At 49.3% G+C, this 14,890-nt stretch overlaps 1 protein-coding gene across 1 annotated transcript in view; it reads left to right on the top strand.

Moving 5' to 3' along the window:
* Positions 1-1,102: 1,102 nt before the first annotated feature.
* Positions 1,103-14,890, top strand: part of LOC144110174 (solute carrier family 4 member 11-like) — a 107,165-nt gene continuing 93,377 nt past the window's right edge. The window contains exon 1 of the mRNA XM_077643009.1: positions 1,103-1,448. Coding sequence (XP_077499135.1) covers positions 1,286-1,448 — 163 coding nt within the window. The 5' untranslated portion in view covers positions 1,103-1,285. The remainder of the gene's footprint in view (positions 1,449-14,890) is intronic.

The following is a 14,890-nucleotide window of genomic DNA, read 5'->3' as shown; positions in this document are numbered from 1 at the left end:
AAGTAGCGAAATTGTTTTACTTTGAAGTAAAAATGATTAGAAAGTAGCGAAATAAAGACAATCACATGCTGCTGGTGGGATCCGAATCTACGATCTCCGAGCACCGGACCTGAAATTTGGAGGTCGTGGGCTCAAATCCCACAGGCGGCATACAGTTGTTTCTCTTCTACTTTCTATCGAATTATCTTTAAGTGTTAAAATAATTACGGTATTAACCTCTCATGATAAACACTAGAAATTAAAAAAAAGTGACACGGTTTGAACTCTGTTAAACCGGGTATGACGTGCGAAAGCGCTTTGTTTCAAATTAACTAGACTACTGCCTAAGCATTGCCTTAACTTTACCTTCGAATTCGCTTACTTTTGCCTCGACATTCCATTACGTTGTCCCCGAATTCTCTTGTCTACAATTCTGGCCCACAGTCTCCAGTGTTATTTAAAATTTATTTGCCATGTGACCATAAAGTAGCCACCACATCTCCTAGACAATTTCTTTTAAACTTTCGTATCACGTGACCTTCCCTTTGTCATTTTATCTAAAAGGTAAAGGGTCGAATGTCAAAGGTCGAGGCTTTAGAGACCCATCAGCTTTTTCAGGATTGCTAGTGAGGCATTGTTCTCGCACCAAAAAGCTCCTTGGTTTCGGTTGCCGTTGCCTGCCTTCATGCTTACTTTCTTCTGTCTCATTTACAGGGCCACTGCGGCGGCGCTGGTCTACAGCGGAGACGACCCACGCTAGATATGTACGCATGCATTGAAATGATGGTAATAAAGAAAAAGATAGTGTCCACTCGGAATCGTTGTCGCCTTGAATCTCTGCATGCTTCTGTTTAAAGCCTGCGTTACGTCTTTTGCGGCAAGCACCATTACTTCGAGCGTGTTCAATCATATAGCAGGTCTGGAACCCCCTGCAACTGCTCACAGTGCGACGTCAGCTGACGCATCTTAAAGCGCGCATCCAAGCGGTCCCTCCTTTTCTGGTGTTGGCTGTTCCGGCAACTAGGCGTCAGCAAAGCGCCGCCACGAGCGCACAGCCAACTGCGTGCAGTGGTGTCGACACCTGCTGCTTGCGTTGCCGAGGGGAACGCGTAGCGTTACAGTCGCCCGTCAAACTCGGCGCTACGCGTGTCGCTTAGCGTGAGCCGCGCCGCTGTCGTCGTTGGCGTGAGGCGTGTTGAAAACGCCTGTCTGAAAGTGGGGGAAGTGCTTCGGCAGCAAGGATTGTTACTCCCTAGTTTCTGACTGCGGGCGTCGATAGTGGCGTTGTCGCAAAGACTCCAGCGTCATGAGTGTCCGCGGAGTGCGCTGGTCATTCCGTGAGTCGACGACTCCTCGCCGGGCGACTTTGGACGGCACTACCGGTGTGGTCGCTCCGTCTTCAGAACCGGAGCCCGGGGAGCGTGCTTTCCGGTGGTGCTACCGCAGCGACCGATGGCACCTTGAAAACAGTGAGTCGCTGCTTGCTTTGAATGCAAATCGGGTCTGTACGCTTACTTTATAAGCCTTGAAAGGCTCTTAGAGCAGCCGGGACAACTCCTCCCCCCCCCCCCCCCCCCCGCACCCCATACGTACAGCTTGTTAACAGTACATCCAGAAAAAGAAAGGTGCTCCGAAAATCAAACAGTACAGACTAACCGGAAAGGGCAAAAATTATACGCGCCTACTTAGGAAAAAGAACTGCCAGCGGCCTACGTAAGAAACACATTCGGTGAAGTGGAACTTTCGGGTCACTAGCCACAAATTCGGATTTCCACAATAGAGCAACTTGCTGCTCAAAAAAATGTTTCATCTTGGCATCAAATGTGTCTGCATATTGAGAGCTCACAGAGTCGCGTGGCAGGTGATTCCATAATTCTATGACTGACGGGAAGAGGAATACTTCAATGTGTTACAGCGGAAAGTAAATGGCCTGAAACTGTGGTCGTATTTTCTTCTGGCTGAGCGCTACTGTGGCGGCTTTAGCCGCTCCGGTTTACTGATGTGATTGCACTCATGATAGGGAAAATAATATGAAAGCTTGAAAGAAGTAACGCATTTCCAGGTCGTCAAAGTTTGAATGTTTGCCCTGTTGCGTAGGGTGGTTTTGCTGACGCCACGTGGATACTGTGAACAGACATACCGAAGAGCTTTATTTTGCATTCTTTCAATTGATACGCTTGGTGTGGATTCCCGAAAACACTGCTGTATTCAGGGAGTGGTCGTACAAGGGCGCTATAACTTGCTAGCCCAACTTGTGCAGGTGCCAGGGCAAGTTTCCTGCACAGGTATTCCAGCTGTCTGTATACCTTTGTGCATGTATCATTGATGGGAACATCCCATTTTAACGTGTTTCCGATAGTAACCCCCAACTATTTAACAGCATCGGCTTCTGTTACATGCAATCATATTTGTGACATCCGAATTTTAAGCGCACCCTTTTTCGAGTTATACGCATGGATGAAGTTTTTTGCCAAATTTGTTCTCATTCCGCTATACTGACACCATATGTAAAGACGAACACGCTGACAGGGAACTGTACCCAGTACGACCGCTGGCTTTCAGCGCAGCGCTTATCGGTCGCGGTGGCTCAGTTGCTTTGCTGCTGAGTCACAGGTCACCAGATCAAATACCGGCCGCGGGTCTCGCGTTTTGAAGAAGGCAAGATGCCCGTTTACTGTGCGTTGTAAATGCATGTTAAAGAACCAACGTGGTAGAAGCTGATCCGGAGCTCTCTACTTCAGCGTCCCACGTATCCTGTGCGTAGCTTTGTGACGGTAGAACCGAGAGTGGTAAACCTTCTTTGCCCTCGTATTTAGTGTATGCTGCCACTGCTTTGTTCTTGTCATCGTTGCTTTTGCTAAGTTCAGGAATGAATTCACACCTACTCGCTTCACTTTCCTTTCAAGCGTACCGATGCCGTATTGGAAGACACCGCCTGCTGGTGATTAGTGACCTATATTCAATGGGCTCCTGAGAACTAGTTGGAGAGTTCATTACTTCGCCCCGCAGACGACATTTTGAGTCGGGACAAGGTGCAAGAATGCACATCTGGTGAGCTTTCGTGTATGTTTCAAGAACCCCGGGTTGTCAATAAGAACGCGTGGCTCTCCCCCATAGGTTTTATTAAACACGTAAACTTGCGATAATTTATCACTTGGGTTTGCGAAAAAAAAAGCTGCGGCTCGAATCCACGCTTTGAAGGTGGTTGGACAGCGAAGCTGCAAAACGACACCCACCTACCCACTGCGACGTCTCTTGAAAATTCACACACGTGGCTCTACAAAGGGTGGAACCAGACACAAGTGAACTGCACTTATGTTACCCTTTATTACTTCACAATGACATTCAAGATTCCTTTATGGTCAGTATGATGTACGCAGAGATTTTATGTTCTAACTGTAAAGATATTCTTTGCTAAGGTTAAATCAGTGCATGAACCATGAACGGTGGTTGGTTCAGTTGCACTGCTGAAACGGTGTTCGCATTGTTTACACGCGCATTATCATCCATCACGTGGTTTTGATGCTTGTTTTGTGTTTTTTTCTTAATGAAAACGAGTGCTGAGCTATATGCTGCATGCCTGTTTTGAAAGGTGGTTTATCATTTATAATTTTGTATATCTCTTCTTTTTCAATAATTTTTGTATTCTTTATTTTTTTTCGTTGTTTTATTTTCAATTTTATTTATCTCACGACTGCTTTATCATGAGTATGATATACGATTTCTATGCTGTTGGGTACTTTTCCACTCGGAATGGCATCCAATTTTTAGCCTGGCGTTCTTTACTGGCGACGCCGATGACACGAAAAATTCCCTATACGGTAGAGGTGTACGGCTTCGCTGTCAAAAAAAAAGTGACGGAGAAGGAGAGGTGATTGTTCTGCTTTACAGAGTGCTGCTCTCTGGTGTGCTTTTTCGCATTACCGGGGCCTATCACCCATACGGCTGTGCCCTTTCGTGAACTAGATAGCGTCGTCGGCTTAATGAAAAAGAATGCGCTAGAGCATGGCAGTCAGCCTGGAACCTTGCATGTGGCGATACGCGGTGGCCGCTTTCAGAAACAAAGTGGAAATGCGATTCTCCATTGCCTGAACCCAAGCAGGACAGGTAATCGGGCCAATATTGCAACAGGATGACTCCGTCCTGGTCCTTTGTAGGGCCCACCTTTGCCAACACGGTTCCAATGTTGGGCCAATTACCTGTGCCGCTTGGGAATCAGGCTAGGCAGCAGAGTCTTTTCCGCAACATTGCTAGAAGCAGTCACCGCGCGTGAACACACGTCTCGGGAAGTGCAGGAGTGAGCAGAAATGGAGACACCAGGAGAGCGGTGGCAGTAGTGCTTGTGAGCGCTATCTGGCGGTGGGTGGCTACTGTCCAGATAATACTTTCTTAATGTTGCCTAAAGAAAAAGGAGGTGGCGCTGCACTTCAACCACTATCGAGAAGCGCATGAATGCCGGGAATATGAGGCTTCAAATTTGACTTGGCTTTTGTTGGGCATGAAACGTGGATCCAGCCATCAAGAAAAGACCCTTCTCACGACACTCCTCGAAGAAATGCTGTGAAAGCTGCCACACTAGCGTGGCACTTGTGTTTATTTTACTAAAAAAGTGAAAAACACTATTAAAATAATTTCATCTGCGCGCAGACGAGAACCTTGTGGCGCAGCTGCCGACTTTGAGGCGGAATCCACGCTTTCAGCTCAGCACTACCCAAGGCGAATAAGAAACCTCGTCTTCGCGACATTCCCGTTGTGACTGAAGTGCTCTATAATGAATTCGCCTAAACAAATGGCGCCATCTTTTCCTCTAGGTTATGTTGAGAAACTTTGTGGTCGAGATATGCGCATTGCACCGACCCTGATATACTGCCCTCTTCACCCATGCATTTCCGTCGGAAAAGGTTTTTTTGACACACAGACGAAAAGGGATGCTTTTCACTCCCAAAAGGACAGGCTGCCCGGGCGAGGGAGCTGCCGCGCGAGAACCGTTTTATAACTAAATCTCTATCGCAAGTTGCTATCGCGCCAGAACTTCGAGCGCGGGTTGTGCAACAGTTTCTGCGCCAATAATCAGGGAAAGACTTCCGCTCTGTGTAAATCTTTTAACCTGAGCTTAGCAATAGGTCGCCTTTCGTTGATTAGCACAGGCGGAAATGTTAACAGGAGACACGTCTCGGCACGAAATAGCGGCTAATAGGGATTTCACTGTGCAGCATGGTCACGTGGGAGTAACCACCATTGAGTGGAAGCCGTACTTCGTTTTAGGCAGCATGCAGAACTCACTCACAATGTTGGACTGCGATAGCGACAGGTGCAGACTGACTAAAGGCTGGCTGGCACTAACTGAGTCACACAGACAGCCTGGACCCTTGGAAGAGATGTCCGTTACGGTTTTTCTGTCGAAAAACCTAGCTTCGGCAAACGTTTGTTTGTTGAGGGGGCAGCATATTAAAAAGGGCGCACTGCTCACGTCTCGACTAGTCTCGACAACAGGTACACTCCTTCAGATCGCGCCGACAAGCACTTCTACCAATGTTTCCGTGGTCCCACCATTTTTGCTCACGCCTGTATGTACATCCTGAGACGTGCTTTTATTTTTCTTATTTTGTGAGCTATAAAGTTTTATGCATTCCTGCAGCTTTCCTTGCTTTCGTGCCTTTTCCATTTTCGTATTGCAATATAAACTAGTGTACAGAAGCACTCTACGTTGCGGTACATTTGCCATGAAAATTGAGATCAGTGAAAGACATCGTGTTCCTACAATAAGCCTTAAATGACTGTCAAAAGTTAGACTGTGTGCAGGGACCAAAGCTAAGCATTTGGCATTAAAGAAATGTCTGGTACAAATAAATGCACTCCCTTCGGTGCTATTGTAGTTACGTATCTTATACCGAGAATTTCTTTCCATTACTTTCATTAATCGATCAGGCGTTGGAGGCAAAAAAATAATGCATTTTTTTCTCATCTAGAAAGCCCATCTGCGACGCGCTGAAACATACGCGCATGTGCCCGAGGTTGATATGCATGGCATCACGCTCGAGCATTCCCTTTCATTTTGGTTCCCCATGTACTTTCAGCCGGAAAAGTAAATGGACCGCGCCTCCGGTGGTTGGAGCGGCTGCTCGGACGTATTGCGGCGCTATGGTCCTGCAGCCACTCCAATCGACGGAGCCATGGTCCATTTAGTTTTTCGGCTGGTAATGCAGTCATCCATATACGAAATTCTCAAGTGCGAGCTTATGACGTGCGAAAAACAACAAAAAATTAATATGGATTAGCCCAGCTAATCCAGGATCTACAAAGCGAAAAACGAGATTGAGGTCTCCACTGACCCACGGATCCGGTTCTGCGCCTTTCATTTCGTGAAAATGAACGGAGATTGCAAAGTTGTCAACGCCAATGGACTCTATGAACGCCATCGGCTCGTTTGTTTTGTTTTGTTTTTGATCCTTTTTCCGCCGTTTAGCAAGGCGTGCCTCTCGTGGTTCTGGCGTTTCAGCGCTTGTCTGGCCTTGCACTTTTGTTATCTTCGCTGCTTTTGAGCCAACTCCCACGCTACCACTTCCGGGTCTTCTTCTCCTTCCATGGCGAAAGGTCAGACGACGGAGGCAGCGCGCGGCGGCGACGACGGCTGCGGCAGCAGCGACCACCTGCGCTCCGCGTGACGTCACTCGGTTTCGCGCATGCGCAGCTGTGGCAAATCTGTAGCGTGGCTCACGCGAAGCCCGGTGTTGACGAGCCAAGTGAAGCTTTTCGCTTCAAAAATAACATACCTGCGCCGTGGGAAAGCGCACTTGCCTCGGGAGAAGTGCGTGACGGCGCATGCGCTGTTAGACCTTTCAATCGAGAACATCGGAGCGTAGCGTCGTTTGCTGAATGTCAGTTCCTTAACGCACAGAATACAAAAAAACTAATTTAATCGCGCTAAGTGATCGATGGGGCGGTAACAAAATTTCTTAACCACTCACGTTATACCACATGTCGGAAATAACTGTCCGGCATCGGTGGCGTCAGCGTTGTCGATCGTTTCAAGCCTGGCAGCCGGAGCAGCTACAGGCCGCTCCGGAAGCCTAGGTGGGCTACATAGGTCACGTGACCTTGTGGCGTCATCCGAACCTGCCCACCGGATTGTGAGCAGACTGGTCGCTGTGGCAGGTGGCAGTTAAATTAATGGTTGCTCACGAGAGTTTACGGGAAAAGAGCAGCCTGGTTCTCACAAACCCCACCTGTGGCAGCACCTGCCATCGCAGGGCAGTGGCGCATCGCTTAATCTGTGCACCACTGCGTCAGGAGTAGTATCAGGGCTTCCAACGATCTAAGAATGCAAAGTAGAGAATGATCAATTGCGCATATTTGGGCATCAACCCCTTAACGCTATCACGTCACGCCTTTAAGGAAGAGCTTAAAGGAATATATACACCTAAATGTGTTGCGTGTTTCCTTCTTTCAAATTATGCTTTAGACATTAGAATACGTGGATCACGACGTGGTTTCCGCCTACGACCGCTAAGCAATGTAGAAGTGAAGCTCTTCTTGCATGCTGTTTCGGTTTCATCAACCGAACGGTGGCTTTGACGTGTAGTTGATGTTTATGTCACGTGACGTACAAAAACATTTGCGGCAATATAAATGCTGATACATAGGTTTAACTAACTACAGAACTCAAACCACCCGGCTTCTACAGCTAGAATTGCTACAAACGACGTATCAACAATAATATTGCTTTTTTTTTGTTGCCTCTCGTCACACTATCAACTACACATCACACCCATCATACAACTACACATCACAGCCATCGTTCGGTTGATGAAACCGAAGCAACGTCAGCAAAAAATTCAATTATAAATTCTTTAGCGCTCTTAGGCGAATACCAGGGTGGGCTTTGTGTACACCAATGTCCACCGCGTCGTTTTAAAGATTAAAACACGCAGGCAAAAATTTGGTGTCTGTAGTCTTTTAGGTGTCCCCTTTCGTGTCTTTGTCAGCGAAAACCCCCGGAGTGGAAAAGTACCGAGATATGTCAGACAGGCGTCATCTCCTTCCCGTAAAACCAATTTTCAGTTCACACTCCTTCCCGTATGGCGCAGTTTGGGTGTCCACCAAGATATGTGCGGCAGGCGTCATTTCCTTTCCTTGAAAATTGATTTTTGGGGAAAGGAAATAGCGCAGTATCTGTCTCACATCTACACTACACCCGAAGGGAACGCATAAAGGAGCGACTAAGAGAAGAAAGGAAGGAAGAGGTGAAGAGCCACCTTGGGAACTTTAGCGAGCCACCGCGGCGGGTAGTTCTTTTCCTTAAATTGTCCAACGGGCAAGGCGCCGCACCAAACAGACGATGGCGTTCCGTTCCGTGGACTCTTTTTTTTTTTTTATTCGAGAAGTGTGCCATGAGGCATAAGTTGAAAAAGGAAAGGGGGGAAGGAATGCACGGGATTGAAAGTTAAAAGAAGGAGTGAAGAACCGTTGCGCTGAGGTAGTCGCAGAGGTTGTTAATGAAACGGTTGTCCATTGTCCACTTCACGAAGTCACTTTCGCGGTTCCACCGCAGGCCCACCTCCCTGAGGAGCCGTTTTCTGATAGCAGCCGTCGCTGGGCACGTCCACAACAAGTGCCGCACATCACATATGTCCGGTGCAGCGCCACAGTGAGGGCACCTGTCAGGTACTGGCAGATCTTTGGCACGCCACCGATGACGGACAGATGGTGTCAGAGCCGCCCCTGCCCGAATCCGGCGCACGGATACCTCCTCCTGCCGAGTAAGACTACGTGGGAGAGGGTGCGAACACGGAGGAATTAGAGCGCGTGTTCGCTGGCGCAGAACTTCGGAATCGGAAACGTGGGACAGGAACGGATCTGGGGGAAGAGGGGAAGGTGGCGGATCGTCTAATGTATGAAGATGAGTCATAGCATCCGCTTGAATGTTATGTGGATCCTGGGCATGGCCGCGAATCCAGTGTATGCGCACAGGACATGGATACTTTGCGCAGAGCACATGAATAGATTGTGAAATCTGGAACGTTCGTCGAACAGCCTTCAGCTGTTTAAGGGCGGCGCGGGAGTCGGTGTAAATGTGAACTGTATTGAATGTTGGAACGAGCGGAAGGGAAGCAATGGCATTGTAAATGGCTTGAAGTTCCAATGCCAGGGGAGTGCACGTATCCGCAGTATACGTCGCGCGAGAGTTGAGATGCGGATGAGATGGACTATACACAGCAGTAACTCCCCTCTCTGCAGAATGAGATGCATCCGTGTATAATATGCACCCTTCAGGCAGATACGCTGCTGATACCGACGGGGAAACAGTGGGGCGATTGTCAGTGAGCTGGCAATAGGACCACGATGGAAGTGTCTTTAAACGATGAAGTTTGAGAGACTGTTTTCGAGCTCTATTTGCCACCCGTTGGTCGATGATCTCACTGAGTGTATTAAGTTGGGCGAACTCCTGTAGCACAGGTATGGGTGTTAAACGAGGCAGATATGTTATGACGCGCATAGCCTCACGATTGATAGCTTCAAGGGAGTCCCACTGTCTGCGGGTGAGACGTTGAAATTGAGCCTGATATACTATCCGTGGCTGAAGGATAGAGCGCACAAGCTGGCGGGCCGTATGAGCACGTGCGCCACCAGAGCGCATAGCTATGCGACGAATCAGACCTAGAGTAGCGTGAGCCGATTTACGGGTGGCTGTCAGCCGCGGGGTGCCAGTCCCAGATGTATGGAGGAGAAGACCAAGAATACGAACAGTTTCTACCTGAGGAATCAGAGAATTATGTACCGTAAAATTTAAAGGGGGAGCTTTCCGTAAGGCGGCTTTATTTCCAATTCGAATGAAACATGATTTAGTAGGAGAGAGTGTTAGACCCAAAGGTGGGAGGCGAGATGTCAATACATCCAGCGCGTGTTGAAGGACCGACTGATGAATAGACGCATCTGGATGACAGCACCACAAGGTGATATCATCGGCATATGCAAGCACGCGGATAGAAGGGATGGTCTCTAGGGCTCGAACCAGAGGAATTAAAGCCACATTAAATAATGTGGGGGCGAGAACGGAGCCCTGCGGCACTCCTCTATTGGAAGTGAAATTACCAAAGGGCTTTCCGTGGACACGCACGCTGAAGGTTCGATTTGCTAAAAAGGAGTGAATGGAGAGGAGGAACCGGTGAGGGAGACCAAGAGTTTGAAGGGAGGCAAGAATGGCAGAGTGAAGGATGTTATCATATGCCTTTGTTATGTCTGTAGCGATTACGGTTCGTACAAGGTGACTCTGTGGAGAGTGGTCAAGCACGTCAGCAGCCAAAGTAGCAAGGCCGTCCTCCGTTCCAATATGTGGGCGGAAACCAATTTGGGAATCTGGGTAACAATCATGGGATTCCAGCCACCATGATAAGCGTGCGGCTAGAATGTTTTCATAAAGCTTGCAGATGGTAGGGGTAAGGGAAATTGGACGAAGGGCCGAGAGAGATACTGGAGGCTGACCTGACTTGGGGATTGGAACCACAATAGAATGCTTCCAGTCTCCCGGCATGACGCCAGAAAGCCACACTTCATTAAAAGTATCAAGTAGGGTTTCCAAAGCCCTCCCTTCCAAGTTACGGAATAAGGAGTTAGGTATGCCGTCGTGCCCGGGAGTAGTAGTAGTTTTTAAACGGTCAATGGAGGCCAGCAGCTCTGCCATGGTGAGGTCAGAAGTAATCCCATCGGGGGGCTCTGTTACCGATAAGTCAGGTGGAGACGTAGCGGTGCAGTCATGGTTTGGAAAAAATTGACGGGCCGCTTGTTGTGCAAATGTGTCCTCATCCACATTTAGCGCGAGGCGAATGCTCTCTGTGTAATCTGCAACCTGAGAAGGGCGCTCCATGGCGTGAAACACTCTCCAAAGATGTCGATTGCCCTGCGTAGAGGACAGGCGGGCACACCATGCAGCCCAGCGTTGCCTGCCTAGCCGCTTTGCATAGCGCCGCGCCCGTGCGGTAGCGCGGTGAAGAGTAGGAAGAGCCGAAGGGTCATCGGGGTGACGAGTAGCGTAAAGATCCGCCTGGCGACGAAGAGCCCACAGATTCAAGAGATGTATGTCCGGGTTTGGGTCATCTTCATTTACAGTAGTGGTAATAGTGTGAGTAGCGAGAACATCAGATAGAGTAGACAATGCTGAAGAGGGGTTGAATGTAGATAAATGATTGTCTGCGCGTACAGAATCCCATGATGTTATTCGTACAGTGCGGCGTATTTTCCGTAGACGCGTAGGCGTGAGGGAGATAAAAATAGGGCTGTGATCGCTACCCCAAGTATCAGAATCAACAGCCCAACGAGGGTTACCGGGGCCTAACCACCAAGTCAAATCAGGTGAATACGGGCCACCTCGTGGGCGGGTAGAAGTATTCGGGTGGTTTAAAAGTTGAAAGGAATGATCTGAAAAGCTCCCTTGGATGTGTGAACCCCTTGAGGAATCCGATGGGTAACCCCACGCAGTGTGTGCGCCGTTGAAGTCACCGCCAACTAGAATAGGGATACCCGAGTTGGTAGAACGTAGAAAACGAACCCATCCCAGATTGGGAGATGCGGAGCCAGGACGACTATAAAAAGAAACTAGAATAAGGGGTGTGCGTGCAGGTTTTACGAGAAGGGCGACAACCTCTTGACGTGTGTTGCACCACCGTGAAAGGTCGAGCGGTGTGTGCGGAACTGAACTGTGAATATAAATTGCAGATTTACCTGGGCTGAGGGAGGAGGCGGTGGAACGGCGATCAGGGATAGATGGTGAATGGTATGCGCAGAAACCTGAAAGGCGTGGGAGTGCATTATGCTCTTGCAGTAGGAACGCCCATGCCCTCAGCTTTCCGTCGCGAAGGCGGATGTTCACTTCAGAGGCCTTATTAGCGAAACCGCGACAGTTCCACTGCACCACCACCGATGATGATGCGCTATCCATGACGAGGCCGAAGAGCTTCCACGATGAGGGATGTCACCTGCTTCATCAGCGCTAATATCTTGTCCACTGTCGGGGTAGTCACGGCTAACAGGTGGTCGGCACCTGATTGTGGGCCAGTGCTTACCCTAGGTGATTCCTCTGATGATTGCTCCCGAGTTATGAGAATTCTTCGAGAGGATTGAGAACGACGCTGTTCCCGGCGCTGGGTGAGTTCGTCTAGTCGGCGGCGAGCCTCCGCGATTGCATTGTCTAAAGCTGTGTCTTCATCTGTAGTATCCACATGTGATGGATGCACTGGACGTTTGGGCGTACCATTTGATCCGGGAAGGTGAGCCGCTTGTGCATATGTACGCTGGCGAGGAGACATATGGTGAGCAGCAGGCTCAGATAAAGGAAGTTCAGGGAAGTCGTTGTCGTCACATGCGAGAGCTGCAAAGCGATTAGTTGTAGGAACATCCATTTTTGCAGGCGACTTGTGAAACTTCTTCGCTAGCTTCTTCTTTGGACAAGCGGGGGAGCGAATGTCATGGTCCGGCGATTTGCACAGGGCACAATGAGCTGTTGGTTCATTCATGTCGGCCACAGCTGCTGGATTAGGGCAGGTATTTTGCATATGTCCTTCTTTGTGGCAGTGATAGCAAAAAATACGACGAGGTCGGAAGGGCTGTGGTTTGACGATCGCACCGTAGTAGGTAAGGTACTTCGGGAGAGTCAACGGGCCTTGCAGGATGAGCAGGTATGAGCCCCGGCGACCCATAGGCCGTGCTTGCAGTACAACATGAGTTGAGCAGCGAATATTTGCGCGCACCTCCTCGGGAGGGCTCGTGCTGTCGACATGATAAACCATGCAGCGGAGTGTGTCAGGACCAGATGCAAAATATATTTGCACCGGGACATGCTTGCTGTCATCCAGGGGGATCCGCGTAACTGCGCAAAGTTTCTGGGCGTCCATCAAGGATGACAAGTTTACCGTGATGGTGTTCGATGGGCGATGGACGACAAACCCGCAGTAGTTCGAAGAGCCAAGGGCATGGTCAATTGTGGCTTGAACATTCCGGGCAGGGATGGCAGTCATATCAAAGCGCAATGTAGGCTTGATGGTAACGCGGAACGAGTTCGCAGCAGGCGGAAGAGAGCCTTGACTCACGGGAGGCATCTGTGGAGGAGGCTCAGACGCTGGTGACGGCCCTTGGTGGGAATACTGAACTGGCGCGACGGGCACAGTTTCTTGAGGGAGTGCCACGGGCACGGAGGCGGTAGAGCAGTCCATGTCACAGGCCAAAGTCGTAGCATCGGAAGACGGCGCAGGCTGGAGGCCTAGAGGCGCTGACGATTGCGTGGACGTGGAGGCTGCGTCAGGTGGCAACACAGCGGGCATCCGCGTAGCCGTCGTCGACAACGCAGAATCCATGCAGACGCGTAGCGCGGCCTCGCTCGGCAGCGCCGAGCTAAGCCTAGCTTGCCCCTGAGGGTTCCGGTTGGGTTTTCTCACTTGAGAATGCGCCCGCCGTGCCGGGAATTTCTCCGTAGGGTCGTCGTCAGCATTCGGTCGCACGGAGGGCACTGTCCGACCCACGCCACACACGAGAAGACAGCGAAAAGCGAAAACACAGACCTAGAAGCAGACACGTATCCACCCACTAGGTCTTCGTCTTCTTCTTCCGTGGACTCCTTGGCAGCGCTGAATCACCTTGGCGCGTCGTGCTGTTAAAGACGAATCATAAGAGTCGTAATGTAAGAAAAGTGTAAAAATGAAGAATAAATAAAAATACTAAAGAGATAAACAAATAAAAATGGAATTCAAAAATGCATCTAAAAATGCCAAAAAAACACCGCCGCCTTTAAAAGCGGCACGCTTTATTGCAGTGTTGTCAAGGCGGTCCAGGGAACGCCATCATCCGTAAAGCACGACGCCAGGCCCGTAGGACAATTTAAGGAAAGGAAATGGCACCTGTCGCACATATCTTGCTGTGCACCCAAACCGCGCCACAAGGAAAAGAAAATGAAATGAAAATGGGTTTTAAGGAAAGGTAGTGACGCCTGACTCACATGTCCCAGTGGACACCCAAACCGCGCCGCAAGGCAAACATATCTCGAATATTTCCGACGCGCGTAGCCAATAATTACAGCTACGCGTTCCGGTAAACATTAGGTTTGCAGCTGCTTCGAAAGGGGTTGACGTCATTCGAAGCCCTTGTGTGAAGTGCAAACAGCATAATGTATGATAACGGCGCCTGCAAACATTGCGATGCTCGTTCCATCTCACCGCGTGTGTTTCTAGGTAAAGATTACGGTTGCATTTTCGAGTACTTGTCGTAAGCAAAAAACGCCAGCCTAAAAATTGAATGCAAGCAGCATAGCTTCGCTGTCCAACCACCTTCGCAACATGGATTGGAGCTGCAGTGTTTTTTTCCTTTCTTAGAACCTTCGAGCAGTTCTTTTTCTCTTGTCGACTCTGCAGAATTGCTTTGTTCCGCATACAACGCTGGCTTGCTACGCAAGGCGAGCTCTCTTGGTGCTCGCGTAGATTGTTCCTCTTTACTATGCGCTGCAGTTCACCAACCCGACAGCATCTCGATAATTGGTCGTTTTCTCCGTAGTGGGTTAGGGCGGATGACTATAATCTGCACAACAGCTTAATTGTTTTCAGATTTCGCACTCAAGCAAACGTTTGTCTCAGCATATAAGCTTAGTTTGTCCGAGTTCAAGCCCGGAGTAGTGCTGTTTGATGCCGTAAAGTTAGGACGCTGCGGCATTACCTAGGCAGCGCCTTTTACGACAATTTCTCGTCGACAGCTGTGTTTATTTTTTGCAAAACACGTCGAATACGAGCTTTTCAATCTACGGCCTATTCTTTTATTCTTGTTCAAACAGTGTTGAAAAGTTCGCTACGGTCGTCTTGTCCTACGGCCATGTTGTTTCAAATGAACACCAGCGAGGACGAGCACTTGCAACACATTAAGAAAAAAAAAACAT

The sequence above is a fragment of the Amblyomma americanum genome, chromosome 11 (genome assembly GCF_052857255.1).
Source record: "Amblyomma americanum isolate KBUSLIRL-KWMA chromosome 11, ASM5285725v1, whole genome shotgun sequence".
Taxonomy (NCBI): domain Eukaryota; kingdom Metazoa; phylum Arthropoda; class Arachnida; order Ixodida; family Ixodidae; genus Amblyomma; species Amblyomma americanum.
This window is presented reverse-complemented; position numbering and strand designations above follow the sequence as displayed.